Here is a 17,649-nt window from a genome sequence, read left to right on the forward strand (position 1 = left end):
TTTGTTTTGTTTTGTTAGTTTGTCAGTTCATAAATAAATAGCCAGATCTATGCATGTTCCAAATGAGGCACAAAAGGCACCTGAGATGTCCATTTTGAAGCATGCAAACCTGGGCTTGGGACCATGGCACATGCAATGGATAAAAACTCTTTTCACTTATAGCCGGGAACACTTACCTGCATATATCTGATCTGAAGCATGGAAGGGGCACACAGGGAAAATCAAGAAGGGTTAGGACGTTTTGCATCACAAATCACCCATTTCATTTGGAATTCTAAAAATGTTTTTGCTGCACATTGTGGGGATAAGTTACAAAGGCTTGCAAAGGCCGCTAATATGTCTTAGGTATACTCATAAGAACAAAAGAACAACTTGCTGGATCATGCCATAGGGGTTGCATCTAGCCCAGCTTCCTGTCCTCACAATGGCTAACCAGATGCCCATTATGGGAAGCCCACAAGCAGGACCTGAGCACAAGAGCACTCTTCCCTTCATGCAGTTTCTAGCAACTGGTATTCAGAAGCATTGATACATCCAGCTGGAGGCAGAGCAGAGCCATCATGGCTAGTAGCCATACAAAAGCCCTCTTCTCCTCCATGAATTTGTCTGATCCACGGTTTAACTATGCTCTGTGTGAATAAGGACTTTATCTGTCCTGAATCTTCCAACAGCTTCATTGGATGTCCACCAGTTCTAGTGTTATGAGAGGAGAGGAAAACTTTTCTCTGTCTACTCTCTCCATCCACGATCTATAAACTGAAAAGTCCCAAAATCCTCACTTTTGAAAGCAGCAGACTTTGCATGACTTTTAACACACCGCTCAAAAAAAGGGGAAAGGTGCCCCCCAGGGAGTGGAATATCAGGGCAATGTCTGTCAACACTTGCCAGAATCTAAAAATACTCTCAGGAGAAGACGTGCAGCTGGCTAATTGAGCCACCCATCCATCCCAACTTTCTCAGCCTCAAGAGAGAAGATGTGACAGCTAGCCAGGGCAGGTTGTCATCTGCTTACTATTTTTATGCCTCCCTTACACATGTATCTTACTCTCTCTCTCCCCCCCCCCCCGCAGAAGGCACTCCCCATACACCAGATGACCTCCCAAAATGTTTCGTTTCCCCATCTAAAAAGCAGCAGAAGTGAAGGTTTAGTGTGCAGGATGACCCCAAAGAGAGAGAGGAAGACGGTGCATTTCAAACAAAAACAATAAAGCGATTGGGTGTGGGTATGTCATTAGTGATGGGAATAAGAGACACACACCCCATTACAAGTGGCACATAAGAATCATTCTGCATTGGTAAGCACCCAGACTATCACTGATCTATTATCCATCACTGATCCACACTATCGCTATCACTGAGCTATGGCCCTTCTCCCAAATCATTCAAGTGGCTACCCACCGCCATCACAGTTCTATTCAGATTGCCCCCCTCCTGATATTCAGTTCTAAAAACAGTAGCTAAGGGGACCACCCCAAAAAGTTATGAGGCTGAGGCCCTTCCTTCCCTTGTCATTTGAGCATGCTCAGGACTTCAATGATGCCCTCACCATGGGCTGCTGGACTTCCACTTTGATAATATCTTCGTAGATGTCATCCCCTTCATCTTCACATGGGACGCAGTCGTAGATGTCTTCCCCCAGATCGTGCTCGCTGGAACAAAACCAACAAGGGTCGTTTAGTGAATCAAAAGAAACAGAGCAGGCCACGCTCATGGTTAAGTGTAAAAAGTCGCACAGAAAATGTTAAATAAATAAAAGGTGGTTACGTGAACTGCAGCGTGACGACAGCCATACATTTTTATGCATATGGGGGGAAACCAAATGATTAAACATATACCGTATTTGCCCGAATATAAGCTGTACCCAAATATAAGCCGCACCTTTAAAATTCAGGGGGGGAAGAATACCCAAATATAAGCTGCTCCCTTAAAATTCCGCAGGCACTCACACCCATTCCATTTTACCATATGTCTGTTTCAGCAGCGATATTGTAAAAAAAAAAAAAAAACCATTTTTGTAAGGTCATGAATTTAAGCTGCACTTTAACTTTTCACGGTCAGAATATGGGGGGGAGAGGTGCAGCTTATATTTGGGCCAATACGGTAAATGAATCTTGTAGATGGGCAACCTTCTGCATGCAGCATGCCAAGGGTGGGCAGGGCCAGAGGCAAACATGGACGGAAAGCAACAAATGTGCCTCTTGGCTTTGTATGGTAGGCTACATTCTAGCCGTGTCCAAGCCAGAGCTTTCTACACATGCACATAGCAACATCTCTCAGATGCTGAGATGGGCACAGGGGGCCCTCTTCGTAGGTCCTCCATCCTCAGAGGCTGGGGGCAGGGTGGACCAGGGGGAGAGGGCCTTCTCTGTGGTGGCCCCTAAGTTTGTAGACCTACCTTCCCACAGAGGTGTCAATGTATGGCTAATGCATGCCTATTTCCCTTGGTCTTTGGCACCTGAGGTGTGTGTGTTTTAGGATGCACCTTATTTTGTTATTTTAAGCAGTTTTAAGCTGTTTTTAATGTTGAGTTTCGATTTTTAACCAGCCCTGGGATCTTAGGGTGAAAGACAAATAATAAATTTGTAACAACAACAACATGCTGCCTCTTTATTCTCCATACAGGCAAGCAAGAGGCATCACCATAGTTCAAGGCTGAACATCTGCACATGGTTTTGTACTGGAAGACAACACTTTATGCTTGGTAATTATTATTATTTTTAAATCAATAAAGTTTGTAATCAATCATTCATTCAATAAAGGTGGTAGAAGTCCTTGAGGAGGGAACAGAGTAGGGCTCACGGGGGATGTGGTCTGGGAAGGGGAATGGCCTGGGAACACTCCCAAGGGCCAGACAGAGAATTCTAGAGAGCTGCATTCATTCTCTTGGCTTATGTTTTCCCCAACTCTGCTATATATCCAGAATTCATAGAAGGGGGCTTTTGAAGAGCATTTTTAGGGAAATCAAATTTGCTTAGTCTCCAGATTCTGTCTCCTAGCCGTCATTCCTGCACTGCAGGGAGTTGAAATAGGGTCCCTTTGGGTCTCTTCCAACTCTGCACTTCTATGATTCTGTCCAGCAGTTGCCAAACCCCAATGTGGGGACCCACACCTTCCGGCAACTTCCGCAGCAGGCACTCAGCGACTTCTGATAGCAAAGGTTGGCTTTGAAAGCAAAGGTTGGCTTTGAACTCGGGATGTGAGCTTTGGCCTCCTGCTGAGTTTAAAGAGGGCACTGGCAGAAATTGCCTTTCTCTCCCTCCTCCTCCATCGCCACCAGCTCTCTTTGCAGTGAAAAATGGCACTTTGCCTTGCAAGCTGAGGCTCTCCGAGAGCTGTTTAAAAACAAAAACAGCTAGAAAGTGTTGGCTGGAGAGAAGACTCTCTGTCACACCCATTCCCTAGCTGCTTGTTAGGGGAATGATAGTCTCCTAATTGCCCAGATTATCTAGGGAGTATGAGGGTCATATCACTGCCCAGCCATGATGAAGCTTATATTTACTCCTACCTTTGGGGTCCCCTGGATGTACCCTTATCTCAATCCCATCTCTGGCTCAGAGGAATGCAGAAATAAAGGAAGCTGCTTTATATTGCATCAGATCATTCGTCCATATAGCTCAGTACTGCCTGCACTGACTGGCAGTGGCTCCCTAGGATTCCAAACAGGGAATCTCCACATGAATATGCTGCTGAGGATTGAAGCTGGACTCTTCTGCATGCAAAGCAGATACTCTGCTCCTGAGCTTTGTGGCCTTAAAAATGATTCTAGTACTCGTGGTTCTAAATAAAGGGCTGAATTGAATAGAACATAGGAAGTTGCCTTGTACTGAGTCAGACCATTGGTTCACCTAGCTGCATTAACTGGCAGCAGATTTCAGACAGGGAATCCTTTCCTAGCCCCACCTGGAGATGCCATCTGGGGATTGATCTTGGGACCTTCTGCATGCAAAGCAGGTGCATTACCACTAAACTATCACCCTTCCCCATTCTTGGAAGACACAAGTGGGGAGGGGTGGAGAGAGAGATCACCCGGGCAGTCATTCTCCATGACTGTCCAGGACAGAGGACATGGCTTTTCCCAAATCGTGAGGGCCAGACGGAGAGGTCTGGAGGGCTACGCTTGAAGCAAACCAGGGGCAGGGAACCTTCTGCATTCCTGATCATGTGCAACTACAACTCCCATCAGCCTCAGCAAGCAATGCCAGGGATGATGGTAGGAGTTGTGGTTCAGCAACATTTGGAGGGATGCAGGTTCTTCACACCTGCAGCGAACCAATCCACTCCAGTGAGTTCAACACGTCTGCCGTGAAATAATTTCAGTTGCTGGTTTGGTAGTGGCAGATCTGAGCAGCATGTGAAGCCAGCCTTTGCTAACAGCTTAAGAACCTCCTGTGTATGTGTTTACGGAGTTCCTGGATGCTGCTGCCTCTGTTTGGTCACTTGCAGCATCCCCCTTTCCGTGCGTCGCAACCCGCTCTTTTTGCAAAGGACAGCAACCGGGATGAGCTGTCAACTCTGCTTACATAGCAACCCAGCAATGATCGTTTTAGCATTTTGCCGCACCACACAGCAGAGCCCGTGGGTGAAGCAGCGCATCTCAGCTTGTCACTTGGGTTATTGTAGGGGACACAGCATTGGCAGGGTTGGGGTGGGGGGGATACCACACGCACACACACACACACACACACACGACCTAACCTAACACAGTTTGGCTTGGAATGCTGGGAACTTCATATAAGTTACAGCAGTCAGCCCTGAAAAACTATTTCATACCCTCAGCTCTGGAACTGATCTGCAGGAGAGCAAATCAGCTAGCACTGCTGAGAAACATCTTCATCAAGTTCCTCCTTCAGCCATCATCCACAGCAGCTATTCCATCAGGCTGCATAGCAGGGAGAAAGAGGGGACCGGGGTGGGTGGGGGACAGGGCTTCTCTCTTGCCGAAACACCAGTAACTTTTGGCTTCTTCTCTCCTTGAAATCTGCAATTCCAGCTATCTATTACAAGAACTCAGGAACGAAGGAAGAACCAGAGTCATTGTGATCTGGGATCCTGGAGGAGGGGGCAGGTTAGAGACCTGCTACTATTTTTGAAACTGGGTCCCAGTCTCCAGCATCTTAGAGCTGCCCAAGCAGAGTGAAAGGAGTTGAATCAGCCACTGAGGATCGGGTCCTTGGGTCACTCTGGAGAAGGTGTATGGGAAGAACACAAATGCTCATGGGGGTGTGAAGCAGGGCTAGGAAGAGATGTGGTGTGGGGAGAAGAGTGTGTGGCTTGGGGGAATCCAAGGAAAAGAGAGGGGGGAGTGGAGGGCCATATTTAGGCCCATGGGCCCGAGGTTCCCCACTCCTATGCCCAAATAAAAAATGAAATCAGGAACAAATAAAATCCCATGGCAGAATCCGTTATTTGGTAGATACTTACTCAGCCAGCTCTTCCAGGCTCCTATAGACATCATCATCATTTTCTGTGGTCTCCTCTGAAGGGAATGGCCTGGAAAGTAAAGGGTAGGTGGGGAGATACAGAGAAAGCGTTAAGTCCACTAAGAATAAGAGTTGGGAAGACCTGGAAATATGAGAACATCTGCTTTACGTTCTTTTTAAAAACAGGATAAGGCAAGTAAGGAATGCAAATATGATCAATGCTGCTTCTGTGATATGCAGGTTAGAGTGGTCTGGAGAATGAACTTTTGGTTCCTACTCAGAGCCTCTGTATTCATGGAGACTAAAGCCATCAATGACAAGGGGCCTTGTGGAGAGCCAGTGTGGTGTGGTAGTTAGAGTACTAGAATAGAACATGGGTAATCAGGGTTCAAATCCCTAATTAACCATGAAGCTCACTGGGTTTCCTTGGGGCTAAACACTGCCTCTCAGCCTAACCTAGCTCAAATGGTTGTTATGGGGATTACAGTAAATGAAGATGGGGAGAGCCATGTGCACCACCTTGAGCTAATTGGAGAAATAGGTGAGACAGCAATGCAATTAATAAAATAAGTAATAAATAATAATAATACCAGCTGCTGGGAATCATAAATGGGGAGAGCTGCTGTTGCACTTAGGTCCTCATTGTGGGCTTCTCAATGGGGCATCTGGTTGACCACTGTGAGGGACAGGATACTAAACTAGATGGGCCTTTTGGCACATCTTATGTTCTGAATGACACCAAATTCATGTCATTACATGGAAGAATAAAATGCCAACTGTGCTAGATATACAGGAAGAGATCACAATTTTAAGAACCTCCATGATTCAATTTCCTGAACAAATAATGCAGTTCCTCATTGCCTGACGTTTCTGATGAATGCTGAACCACTTTCAAGGATTCTTGGGATTAATAGTGTAAGAGGAGACCTGCTGGATCAGGGCAATGGTTCATACAGTCCAGCATCCTGTTCTTACAGTGGCCAACCAGATGCCTATAACCAGTGAAGAACTCGGACTGCCCCTCGTGGGTGAAGCCCAGGACCCAAGAATTTGTGAAACCACCTCCCCCATCAAAACAAATGACCCAGGCAGTTGCAAACTGCTTTGGCATCATCAGCATTCTTTTCTTCTTATTTTTTAAAAGCACTTTGTTATCAGGGGGTAGAGCTCTCTCTCTCACACACAATGTGTTTAGCTTCAGAGGAGTACATGTCCACCACCATAGAGAGGTGATGCCCCACACAAGGGGAGTTCATTTGTTCTTGGTTCCCAAGGCAAGGCAAGAATCAGCACCATTGAGAGATACCAAGGTGTGAGTTCAGGACCATGGATAATGCTCCTGCAGAGGAGGCCAAACATCAATGTTGTTTTAGCAAAGCCCTGCAGCAACGGACTGGTTCTCAAAGCAGGGCTAAGTCATTGACTGAAGGATCCATCCACCAAAGCTCCTCTTCCTCCTCAGTTAAAGGATTGGTGCTGCCTTCTTCATCCATTGGCTCATCTGAAATAATGGGATTTCCAGTAGTGGGATCTCTACTCCGGACTCCCGAGGAGTCTGTGGATGAGCCATCAGAGATGGGTGGTAGAGCTGTCTCCTCGGGGCACAGGGAATAGCAGCAAGCTCTAGTGCCTTCTGGGCATGGATCCATCTCTTCCTCAGAGCTGTAGGTGCTTGAGGACTCTTACTGCTGAGGATTAATTTTCCAGGGGCCATGACAGATGTAGATGAATGCTTCTGGGGGGAAAAAGGGGCCAACCCTTAAGTCAACTTGATTTCCTAAGATTGCCTGTTCAGTTGGCTATTCAGGTGGAGCAGAGGGTTAATCAGATTTGTTTCCTGGAACGCCAAAGGGCACTCCTTCAAAGGCAGAGCCAGGCTGGAGACAGAGAGGCAATGATGAGGAATTACTTACTGCAAGGTGGAATAGAAATCTCAGGGCCCGTCAGTCACCCTCTCGGCCTGAAGAACTTGACAACTTCCTTTTAATTATTGAAGAGCTGGTTCTTGATGCCATGTCCCAGTTGGTCAAGTCGGTGCACATCTGCATGGCAGAGCTGTACACTAAATCCCGCCTCATGCATAAATATTCAGTTGTCAAAGCAACCAGGCATGTGGCAGCTGCCCCCAAAGGCCCTACAGGTCTTTAAAGACTCCCCAGCAAACCATTTCAGAGTTTTTCTTCAGTTGATGTGCCCCAGAGATACGTCTGCCATCCATGTAGGATATCCTTCTTGGAGAAGGGGAACGCCACTACTCAGTCATTATTGTTACACAAAAGTTGTATACTGCTTGATACTCTGCCTAAAATATTGAGTTCTTACAAATGCAGAATGAGCATTATGTGGCACTTGTAAGAGGCCAGTTACGTTGATCAAAGTGGTTGAGTGGGGGCATATGGGGTAAGACTACCTTATTGATATGTGTCTCTTACTTCCAAAATGCTTTCCTTTGTGGAATCTGTTTTATTAGGATGTCTGCAAAATTGTACTACACCTTCTGTTTATTTTATCCCAGCTGCAATAACATGCCCCACACAACTGTCATTCTTTGTTTCTTTATGGTTTGTAAGTTGTTGTTTTTTAAAACTCAGCAAACACATCTTTTTATTACTATAGTAATTATTATTATTATTATTATTATTATTATTATTATTATTTTATTTATACTCCGCCCTTCCCAGTTTAAAAACCAGGCTCAGGGTGGCTAACAGCAAATATAAAACATTGATTAAAATATGACTTAAAGACAGCATAAAACAGCATAAAATACAACATAAAATACAGCATCAATATTAATAAGATTCAGGGGTTGTTTTGGGGGGGGGGCAGTCAGTAAACATCAAATGATCACCAGGGCTAACTGGCCAAGTTGGTCCTGTTAGGACCAGCAAGGAGACCAGGGAAGAATTTAAATGTGGGGTTCCAGAAAGGGTTTCTTTATAGAAGAGGAAAGGGAAAGGGGAATAGAGGATCAGGCTAATTCAAATTGAAGGCCGGGCGGAATAGCTCTGTCTTACAGGCCCTGCGGAAGGAGATCAAGTCCTGCAGGGCCCTAGTCCCGTGGGACAGAGCATTCCACCAGGTTGGAGCAGTCACTGAAAAAGCCCTGGCCCTGGTGAAGGATAGTTTGGCTTCCTTAGGGTCCAGGACCTTCAAGCTATTATTATTCATGGAGCTTAGGGTCCTCTGCGGGACATACCAGGAGAGGCAGTCCTGTAAGTACGAGGGTCCTAGGCCTCTTTAAAAAGATGAAAAGGCCTGGAGGCTTTGCAGGTAGCCAAAGGAGCCCATCTAGCCCAACATCCTACTCTCACCATGGACAAGCAGGTGCCTCAATGGAAGTTCCAGTAGCAGGACATGAGCACAACACCATATGCAGAAACAGAAAGACTCACACACTTGTGATTTCCGGCAACTGGTATTCACAGTGGAGGTAGACCCTGCCCACCGAATCAGGCCCTCTGTTCTCACATTGGCCAATCAGGTGCCTCAATGGCGAGCCCACAAGCAGAAAGTGATAGCAACAGCGGTCTCCTCACTTGTGACTCCCAGCAAGTGGTTTTTCAGAAGCATTACTGCCTTCAACACTGGAGTTAGCATACAGAACCTAAGGAGAACCTATCTGGATCGGGCTAGAGGCCAGCATCCTGTTCTCATGATGACCAGCCATATGCTCATTAAGGGAACCCCAAAAGAAGGAACGGAACAAATAGCACTCTCCCCTCCTGTTCTTTCTGATGACAGGCACCCAGAAGCACCCTGCCTCCGTTGTTGCTAATTAAGGGGTCAAATGACATAGGGATGGCCTTCTGCATACTCTGCAAATGGGAACTACAGTAAATTCCAGCTCCCACAAATGGTGTGATGTGCCTTGAATCTATTGTATCCATTTCGTTGTGGAGTGGAACAGACCATATTTCATAGAACTGTGTTGACATTTTGGAGAAGACTAATCCCGCCATGGTGCAAGTAATAGAGTCCCCATAACATTTGTTTCTTCCTCCTCCTCCTCCTCCTCCTCCTCCTTGGACCTTGCTTGCACTGCAGGGATTTTTTTGTTAATTAGAGAAGAGAGATTGGTGGCTCAAAAGGTATTACACACCAGTACTTGTTCCCAATTAGCCGAGCAAGCACCTCCGTGTAATTACAAGTGCTGGGTCATCATCCATAATTTTTCTATCCCCTTTTCTTTGCCTGCAATGAGCATTAATCATGCCACATAAAAAGCAGGCTTACTTGTAAGTGGTATTCTGACCCCACTTCACCCAGGTGATCTCCAGTTCATAATTCTTCCTTTCTTGCAGGCTAAGTTTCATCATACATGATTAAAAATCTCCAAGAGGTGATATTCTGCATTCAGAAGCATGAACTTTAAACCCGTGCTCCCCACCTCCATCCCCAAGTAGGAACATAGGAAGCTGTCCCATCCTGAGATAGACCATTGGTCTATCTAGCCCAACACTGTCTACACAGACTGGCAGCAGCTCTCCAGACAGGGGTCTTTCCCCAAACCTGCCAGAAGATGCTGGGGATTGAACCTGATTATGCTACCACCAAATATGGTCCATTGGCAAGGCTCTTTGGCAGCAGAAGTCCTAGGCTGGGGAATAGTCTCTTCTCCAAGCTGTGACTTATTTCTTTGCCCAGCATTCTGGAGAACTTACCCCCACCCCTTGATTGTGTTTTATTCTGCTGATAGGCTCTGTATTTCATTATTTTTACATTTATATCCTACCCTTCCTCCAACAAGCTCAAGGAGCTCTATACAGTTCTCCAACTTCTCCGCCTGTTATCCTAACAACAGCCCTGTGAGGTAGCTTAGCTAAGAGACAGTGATCGGCCCAAGGTCACACCCAGTGAGTTTCACGGCTGCGCAGAGATTTGAATCCTGGCCTCTCCCAGACCGTAGTCAGACACTCTAACCTAGTGGTGCCCAAACTTTTCAGGACACCACCCTCTTGGTCCCATAAATTCATCACCAGTGCCCCCTACCTTACCCTTTGAAAAGCCTTATTCAGAATAGTGGCTTGCATGACCTACCAAGGAAGATAATAGCACAATAAAATTCAAAACAGTGACAATTAATTGCACTTTTATTCTAAATCCCATTTAGTTTAACTAATTCAACAAAATGAATGAACATGATTCAGTGATACCACCTTTTCAAAGTCTAATAGTCATTATCTCTAGCATCTCGTTGCCTCTTAGTGCACCTTCAAGTAATCCCACCACCCTCCGGTGGATGGCATCACCCACTTAGGGAAGCAATGCTCTAACCACTACACCACACTGCCCCCACTATGTTGACATTTTAGAGCACGTATTCCCCTGACACAATTTAGTGAAAGGCTACTAAATATTCCAAGCTGAATTTTGCAGAGCTGGAGAGGAAGACATGTGTGACATTGTGCATGACTACAGCTGCAGCGTATTATGTCTAATCATAGCAGCACAAGAACAGTGGTTCATTAGAAACGGGTCTTTGTCGCATTGTGTCATTCACAGCTTGAGCTCTGGAGAATAAAACCACCTCTTCCCCACTGAGATATATAGGCAGCCGCTACCTGCACAACTCTGAACAGCAATTCTATCCTCTGAGGTTTAAGTAATTGCATTTACAAAATATTAAATTTTAAAACAGAGCAATACAGACAATTGAAGATGCTGTGCATCCTAGCCCAAATCTCGCCGTTATGGTCTAGTTCTGTGCTGAAATCTCCCTTCTGGTTTCATGAAAGTGTTCTTCCACTGAGAAAGAAGCTTCCAGATTTTTTCCTGCCTTGTTCTCAGGGGCACATAAGGAGTTTTTAAGAATATCAGAAGAGCCCTGCTGGACCAGGCCTATAGCCCATCCATTCCAGCATCCTGTGCTCACAGGATGCCCGTGGGATCTAGCTGGTTTTAAAAGAGGATTAGACAAATTCATGAAGGGCAAGGCAGAAATGCTTATGAATACCAGTTGCTGGAAACCGAAGGGGAGAGGACTCTTGTGCTGAAATCCTGCTTGCAGGTTTCCTAAAGGCATCGGGTTGGTGCATGACGAATTTGAGCTCTTAATACAGGATAGCAAATATGACCTAGTAGGCATTACTGAGACCTGGTGGGATGAGACACATGACTAGAATGTAGAAATGGGGGGGAGGTTAACCTGTTCAAAAGGAATAGCCCAAACAGGAAGGGAGGAAGAGGAGCATTATATGTAAAGGATGTGTACACTTGTAAAGAGATCCATGACCTGGACCTGAGAGTATTTGGGTAAAAATTGTAGGAAAGGGGGAGAAAACCCCCCAATGATCTTACTGTGGGTGTTTGCTATACAGTGGTACCTCAGGTTACATACGCTTCAGGTTACAGACTCCGCTAACCCAGAAATAGTGCTTCAGGTTAAGAACTTTGCTTCAGGATGAGAACAGAAATCGTGCTCCAGCGGTGCGGCGGCAGCAGGAGGCCCCATTAGCTAAAGTGGTGCTTCAGGTTAAGAACAGTTTCAGGTTAAGTACGGACCTCTGGAACGAATTAAGTACTTAACCTGAGGTACCACTGTATATACCTAAGCCAGTCTGAGGACTTGGGTAATGCCATCCTACAGCAGATTCCCAAACTTCCAAAAAGGAGACTTCAACTTCCCAGATATCTGTTGGAACTCAAACCAATTCCTCCAAAGCTTTGCTGACAATTTCAGAAGGTGAAAGAAGCAATAAGGCCATAATCTATATTGGACCTGGTCCTCAATAACAGGGAGGAACTGACTGATGAAGTGGAAGTACTGAGAACCTTGGGAGGAAGTGATCAGCTCCTCCTGGGTTTCATGGTACAGAGGCAAGTGTAGTCAAACATGCACACTGGACTTTAAGAAGGCTGGTTTCAAAAAGCTGAATGAACTATTGGGTGAGATCCCATGATCAGAAATACTGAGAGAGAAGGGAGTCCAAAATGGATGGGGGTTTCTTAAAGGTGACTTGTGCCCTGTGCCGGTTCCTTGAGCTGACTCCAAACATTGCTTATTTATTTCAGCAATGATAGCCAGCCTTTGAAGATCCAAGTTTAGAATGAATGGAGGCCACACTTGGGTTTGTGCAGGGCAGGCAGGCAATGCAGGGGAGGGTGAGGAGAGGAGGAGGGTGGGTGGGTTTTCGTCCAACCCTTCTGGCAGCTGATCCAACAAGGCAGCGGGAGTGTTTGTTCCTGGGATGAAAGGCAATGTTTGCAAAGACCAGATCTTTGTTGCATGAGATTGCAAAAGAAACTTTCCACTCCCCAAAATTGGCTGTCCAGGGATCAAGTGTGAAAAGAGTTTTTAAATGTCTGGAAGTTGCATTTGTTGGCCAAGGAAAGAGGAACTGGGATTACTCATCCATGAGAATGATGTGAGGGGGTGCAAAAATCTGGGGGTTCCAGTACCTGCTGGAGGAAGAATATAATATAAGCCCTGCTGGATCAAGCCCATCTGGTCCAGCATCCTGTTCTCACAGTGGCCAACCAGATGCCCCAATGTGAAGAAGCCCAAAAGCAAGACTTGAGTGTAATAGCAACTCTCCCCGCCAACTGGTATTCCAAGAGCATGGGAAATTCTGGGACTTTGGGTGGAGGGATTATATTACTTAACACCCCCCCCCAAAAAAAAGGTAAAAGGTAAGGGACCCTGGATGGTTAAATCCAGTCAAATGTGACTATGGGATTGTGACGCTCATCTCGCTTTCAGGCCAAGGGAGCTGGTGTTTGTGCACGGACAGCTTTCTGGGTCATGTGGCCAGCATGACTAAACCGCTTCTGGTGCAACGGAACACATGATGGAAGCCAGAGCACACGGAAACGCTGTTTACCTTCCCGCTACAGTGGTACCTATTTATCTACTTGCACTGGTGTGCTTTTGAACTGCTAGGTTGGCAACAGCTGGAACTGAGCAATGGGAGCTCACCCAGTTGTGGGGATTCAAACCACCGACCTTCTGATCGGCAAGCCCAAGAGGCTCAGTGGTTTAGACCACAGCACCACCCACGTCCCACCTACACCAAAATCACCAATCTGCTTCACAACACCAAAGCAACCCCTCCCCCATCTTCACAGGTAAAGGGACCCCTGACCATTAGGTCCAGTCATGACTGACTCTGGGGTTGCAGCACTCATCCCGCTTTATTGGCTGAGGGAGCTGGCATACAGCTTCCGGGTTATGTGGCCAGCATGACGAAGCCGCTTCTGGCGAACCAGAGCAGCGCACGGAAACGCTGTTTACCTTCCCACCGGAGCGGTACCTATTTATCTACTTGTACTTTTACGTTCTTTTGAACTGCTAGGTTGGCAGGAGCAGGGACCGAGCAATGGGAGCTCACCCCGTTGCAGGGATTCGAACCGCCAACCTTCCCATCAGCAAGCCCAAGGCTCAGTGGTTTAGACCAAAGCGCCACCCGCATCTTCACAGAGCAGTCAGCAATTAAACTTAAGAAAACCTGTTCTGCAGATTTAAGGAAACAATTTTGAAAATCCAGCAACTTCAAGAAAAATGGAACCCCTTACCTAATTCCTTTGTTTTGAGCGATGCTGTGATGAGATAGTCTGGAGACTGCCGATATCACCTAATGAAAGAGAGACAAGGATGGGTGTTAGAGACAGATACAGTTATAGAGTCAGGTAACAAGGCTGTTATCGTCATGCAAGAAAGTCTCAGGTGGGAGTCGCTTTTAAGGATCTGTTTTCCCACCTGTTAGAAAAGAATGTATTTAATTTTGGTATAATTGCAAAGCCGTTGCTCACCTACAAAAACAATAATTACGTCAAGGAACTACATCTAAGTTTTACTGAGAATAGAGCCATTGAAGTTAATGAAGCTAAGTTCATTAACTTAGGAGGGGAGGACAGTTGCTCAGTGGTAGAGCTTTGCAGACAGAATGTACCAGGTTCATTTCCCAACGGCATCTCCCTGCCTGAAACCCTGCAGAACTGCTGCCAGCCAGTGTCAGCAAAACTAAGCTAAGTGGACCTAGGGGCAATTCAAACTGTCTTTCTGATCATCTCTTTCAAAGCAGCCGCCATAGTGAACCATCAATTAACTTTTCTTTTTGCCTTATGAGAAAGACCACATATTTTTTTAAAAATAAAAATAAATCAGTACGTATAACGGTAACAGCGTTTTACAAACTCACAATCAATAAATAAACATAGCTGCATTGTCCTTTTCATTAGTAATTCATACACGGTATGCAATTGCATAACCGCCCGCCTTCCCGCCCCCACCGCTTGAAGTCCACAGTGATTATTCACAAGTAGATCATTTATTTTCCTCTGCCCTCCCGCTTCTTCTTTTTCCTTTTGTGTCTTGTTAAGGCTGCAAGCCTGAGGGCAAGCAGCCCTGTTGCTGTTTTTATTGATTCGCAAGCCACTCTGGGAGCTCTTTCCTGCAAAAGAGCAGGGCGTTTTTAAAATAGGCTTTGAATAAATGAAATAAAATAAATAAATAAATAAATGTCCCAAAGCGAAACTAAAAATCTGAATGTAGCGAAAGGAGCTATTTTGCTAGGCAAGGATGGCATGATTCTCACACATGCTGAGAGGAGCTGTGGACAGGGATGGAGTTTTCCACAACTAAGCCTTATGAAGAATGGTTGAAGGAAATGGGTATCTTTAGCATGGAGAGGAGAGGAGAAGACATCTTCAAATATCTGACGGGCTGTCACATGGAAGATGAAGCAGGCTTATTTTCTGCTGCTCCAGAGGGCAGAATCCAAACCAATAGATCCGAAGGAAGAAAGGAGACTCTGACTAAACACTGGGAAGAACTTTCTGACTGCAAGTTGTTCAACACTGGAATGGGCTCCCTCGGAAGGTGGTGGGCTCTCCTTCATTGGAGTTCTTTTGATGGCCATCTACCAGGAATTCATTGCAGCGGGGTTAACATACGAACGTAAGAGGTGTCTGCTGGATCAGGCCAAAGGGGGCCCATCTAGTCCAGAATCTCATTCTCATAGTGGCCAGCTGGTTCACCTGTGCAGAACCCACAAGCTGGATTCAAGCACAAGAGCAGCACTCTCCCCTTATGTGTTTTCCAACAACGAGCATTCAGAAACATTGCTCCAGCTGTGGAAGCACAGCCTAGCCATTATGGCTAGTAGCTGATGATAGCCTCCTCCTTTTTCTTGAATTTGTCCAATCATCTTTTAAAGTCATCCAAGTCGGTGGTCATCACTGACTTCTCTGGGAGCGAGTTCCATAGTTTAACTATGCACTGCTGGGTTAGACTAGATTACCCTTGGTGTGCCTTCCAACTCAACAATTCTATGACTCTTTGGGATCATAGAATCATAGAGTTGGAAGAGACCACAAGGGCCATCGAGTCCAACCCCCTGCCAAGCAGGAAACACCATCAGAGCACTCCTGACATATGGTTGTCAAGCCTCTGCTTAAAGACCTCCAAAGAAGGAGACTCCACCACACTCCTTGGCAGCAAATTCCACTGTCGAACAGCTTTTACTGTCAGGAAGTTCTTCCTAATGTTTAGGTAGAATCTTCTTTCTTGTAGTTTGGATCCATTGCTCCGTGTCCGCTTCTCTGGAGCAGCAGAAAACAACCTTTCTCCCTCATCTATGTGACATCCTTTTATATATTTGAACATGGCTATCATATCATCCCTTAACCTCCTCTTCTCCAGGCTAAACATGCCCAGCTCCCTTAGCCGTTCCTCATAAGGCATCGTTTCCAGGCCTTTGACCATTTTGGTTGCCCTCCTCTGGACACGTTCCAGTTTGTCAGTGTCCTTCTTGAACTGTGGTGCCCAGAACTGGACACAGTACTCCAGGTGAGGTCTGACCAGAGCAGAATACAGTGGCACTATTACTTCCCTTGATCTAGATGCTATACTCCTATTGATGCAGCCCAGAATTGCATTGGCTTTTTTAGCTGCCGCGTCACACTGTTGGCTCATGTCAAGTTTGTGGTCAATCAAGACTCCTAGATCCTTTTCACATGTACTGCTCTCAAGCCAGGTGTCACCCATCTTGTATTTGTGCCTCTCATTTTTTTTGCCCAAGTGCAATACTTTACATTTCTCCCTGTTAAAATTCATCTTGCTTGTTTTGGCCCAGTTCTCTAATCTGTCAAGGTCGTTTTGAAGTGTGATCCTGTCGTCTGGGGTGTTAGCCACCCCTCCCAGTTTGGTGTCATCTGACGTGGAAGCAAAGGAGTTCTCCTTATTGGCCCCTTCCTGGCCAATAGGGGAAGGGGAATGTGAAAGGGGCTCTGTGTCTTTGTGGATGGGAAATTGTTCAATGATCACCTGTGCCTGCCATCACCATTAGACCCATCATTACTACTCCTGTGCCTGACTGGAGTTAATGGACTACATCCAATATTAGTCCTGCTCAAGAGCAGCCACCATCAAAATGACTAACTTAGGTTCATTCATTTCTATGGGTCTTTTCTAAGTAGAACCAATGGACCTGCATTAGTCACACATGTTAAAGCAAAAACTGAAGACATCTGAAGGCAGCACTGTATGGGGAAGTTTTTAATGTGTGATGTCTTGCTGTGTTTTAATTTGGTAGCCTCCCAGAATGACTGGGGTAAGCCAGTCTTATTCTTATTCTTATGTGGTGATGGTGGTGACGGTGGTGATGATGATGTTCACTCTGAATAAAGGTGTATGAAGTGTCAGGGGAGAGCAGTTCCTCTGATGGGGATGGGACACGTCATGTTCCTTCTGGGATAGTTTGTCCACCTTTGGTTTCCACCCTGCACGCAGTTCTCACCTGTGGCTCCTAAAAGTTGTCAGCATATGACAGCAGCCACACCCTTGGAAATGACTTCGACTGGCCAGCTAAACCAGGTGGGTCTCAAACCCTTAGTAAATTAAAGACTTCCCCTGCATGTGAAGACAGGCTCCAGCGGATGAAGCAGACCAGACCAATAGTGGGTCCAATGGTCAAGAAGGCAGCTTCTGCATGTCCTGTAGAGGGAAATGAGGGGCAGATGGGGCTCATCAGCCTGCAAAGGGAGCCCATCTCAGAGAAGGAAAATTCTAATCCTAAACCTCCACTGCCTTGTGGAATATCTTCAGGAAAAGGCTAAGGATTAAACCTACACAAATCTGGATTAGAATCCCTAAAATGGTTGGATGGCGCCTTGTATTTCTGCAGCCAAGCTGGTGCCAAATGTATTGCTCTGCTTTCCTTTGAACTACATCAGTGTGGCTGAGCTCTTGTTGTCTGGGCAGCCCAGGACCTCCACACACACTGCCCAG

At 46.0% G+C, this 17,649-nt stretch overlaps 1 protein-coding gene across 5 annotated transcripts in view; it reads right to left on the reverse strand.

Moving 5' to 3' along the window:
• Positions 1-17,649, reverse strand: part of VAV2 (vav guanine nucleotide exchange factor 2) — a 155,501-nt gene that overhangs the window by 35,181 nt on the left and 102,671 nt on the right. For 3 of the 5 annotated variants that reach the window (XM_079961265.1, XM_079961262.1, XM_079961264.1), the window contains exons 3-6: positions 13,935-13,993; positions 5,422-5,490; positions 1,547-1,649; positions 177-191 (exon numbers count right to left, since the gene is read on the reverse strand). In XM_079961265.1, the coding sequence (XP_079817391.1) occupies positions 177-191; positions 1,547-1,649; positions 5,422-5,490; positions 13,935-13,993 (246 nt within the window). The remainder of the gene's footprint in view (positions 1-176; positions 192-1,546; positions 1,650-5,421; positions 5,491-13,934; positions 13,994-17,649) is intronic. The other 2 variants (XM_079961263.1, XM_079961266.1) reach the window with 1 other exon arrangement.

This window comes from Podarcis cretensis, assembly GCF_951804945.1.
Source record: "Podarcis cretensis genome assembly, chromosome: Z".
NCBI classification, from domain to species: domain Eukaryota; kingdom Metazoa; phylum Chordata; class Lepidosauria; order Squamata; family Lacertidae; genus Podarcis; species Podarcis cretensis.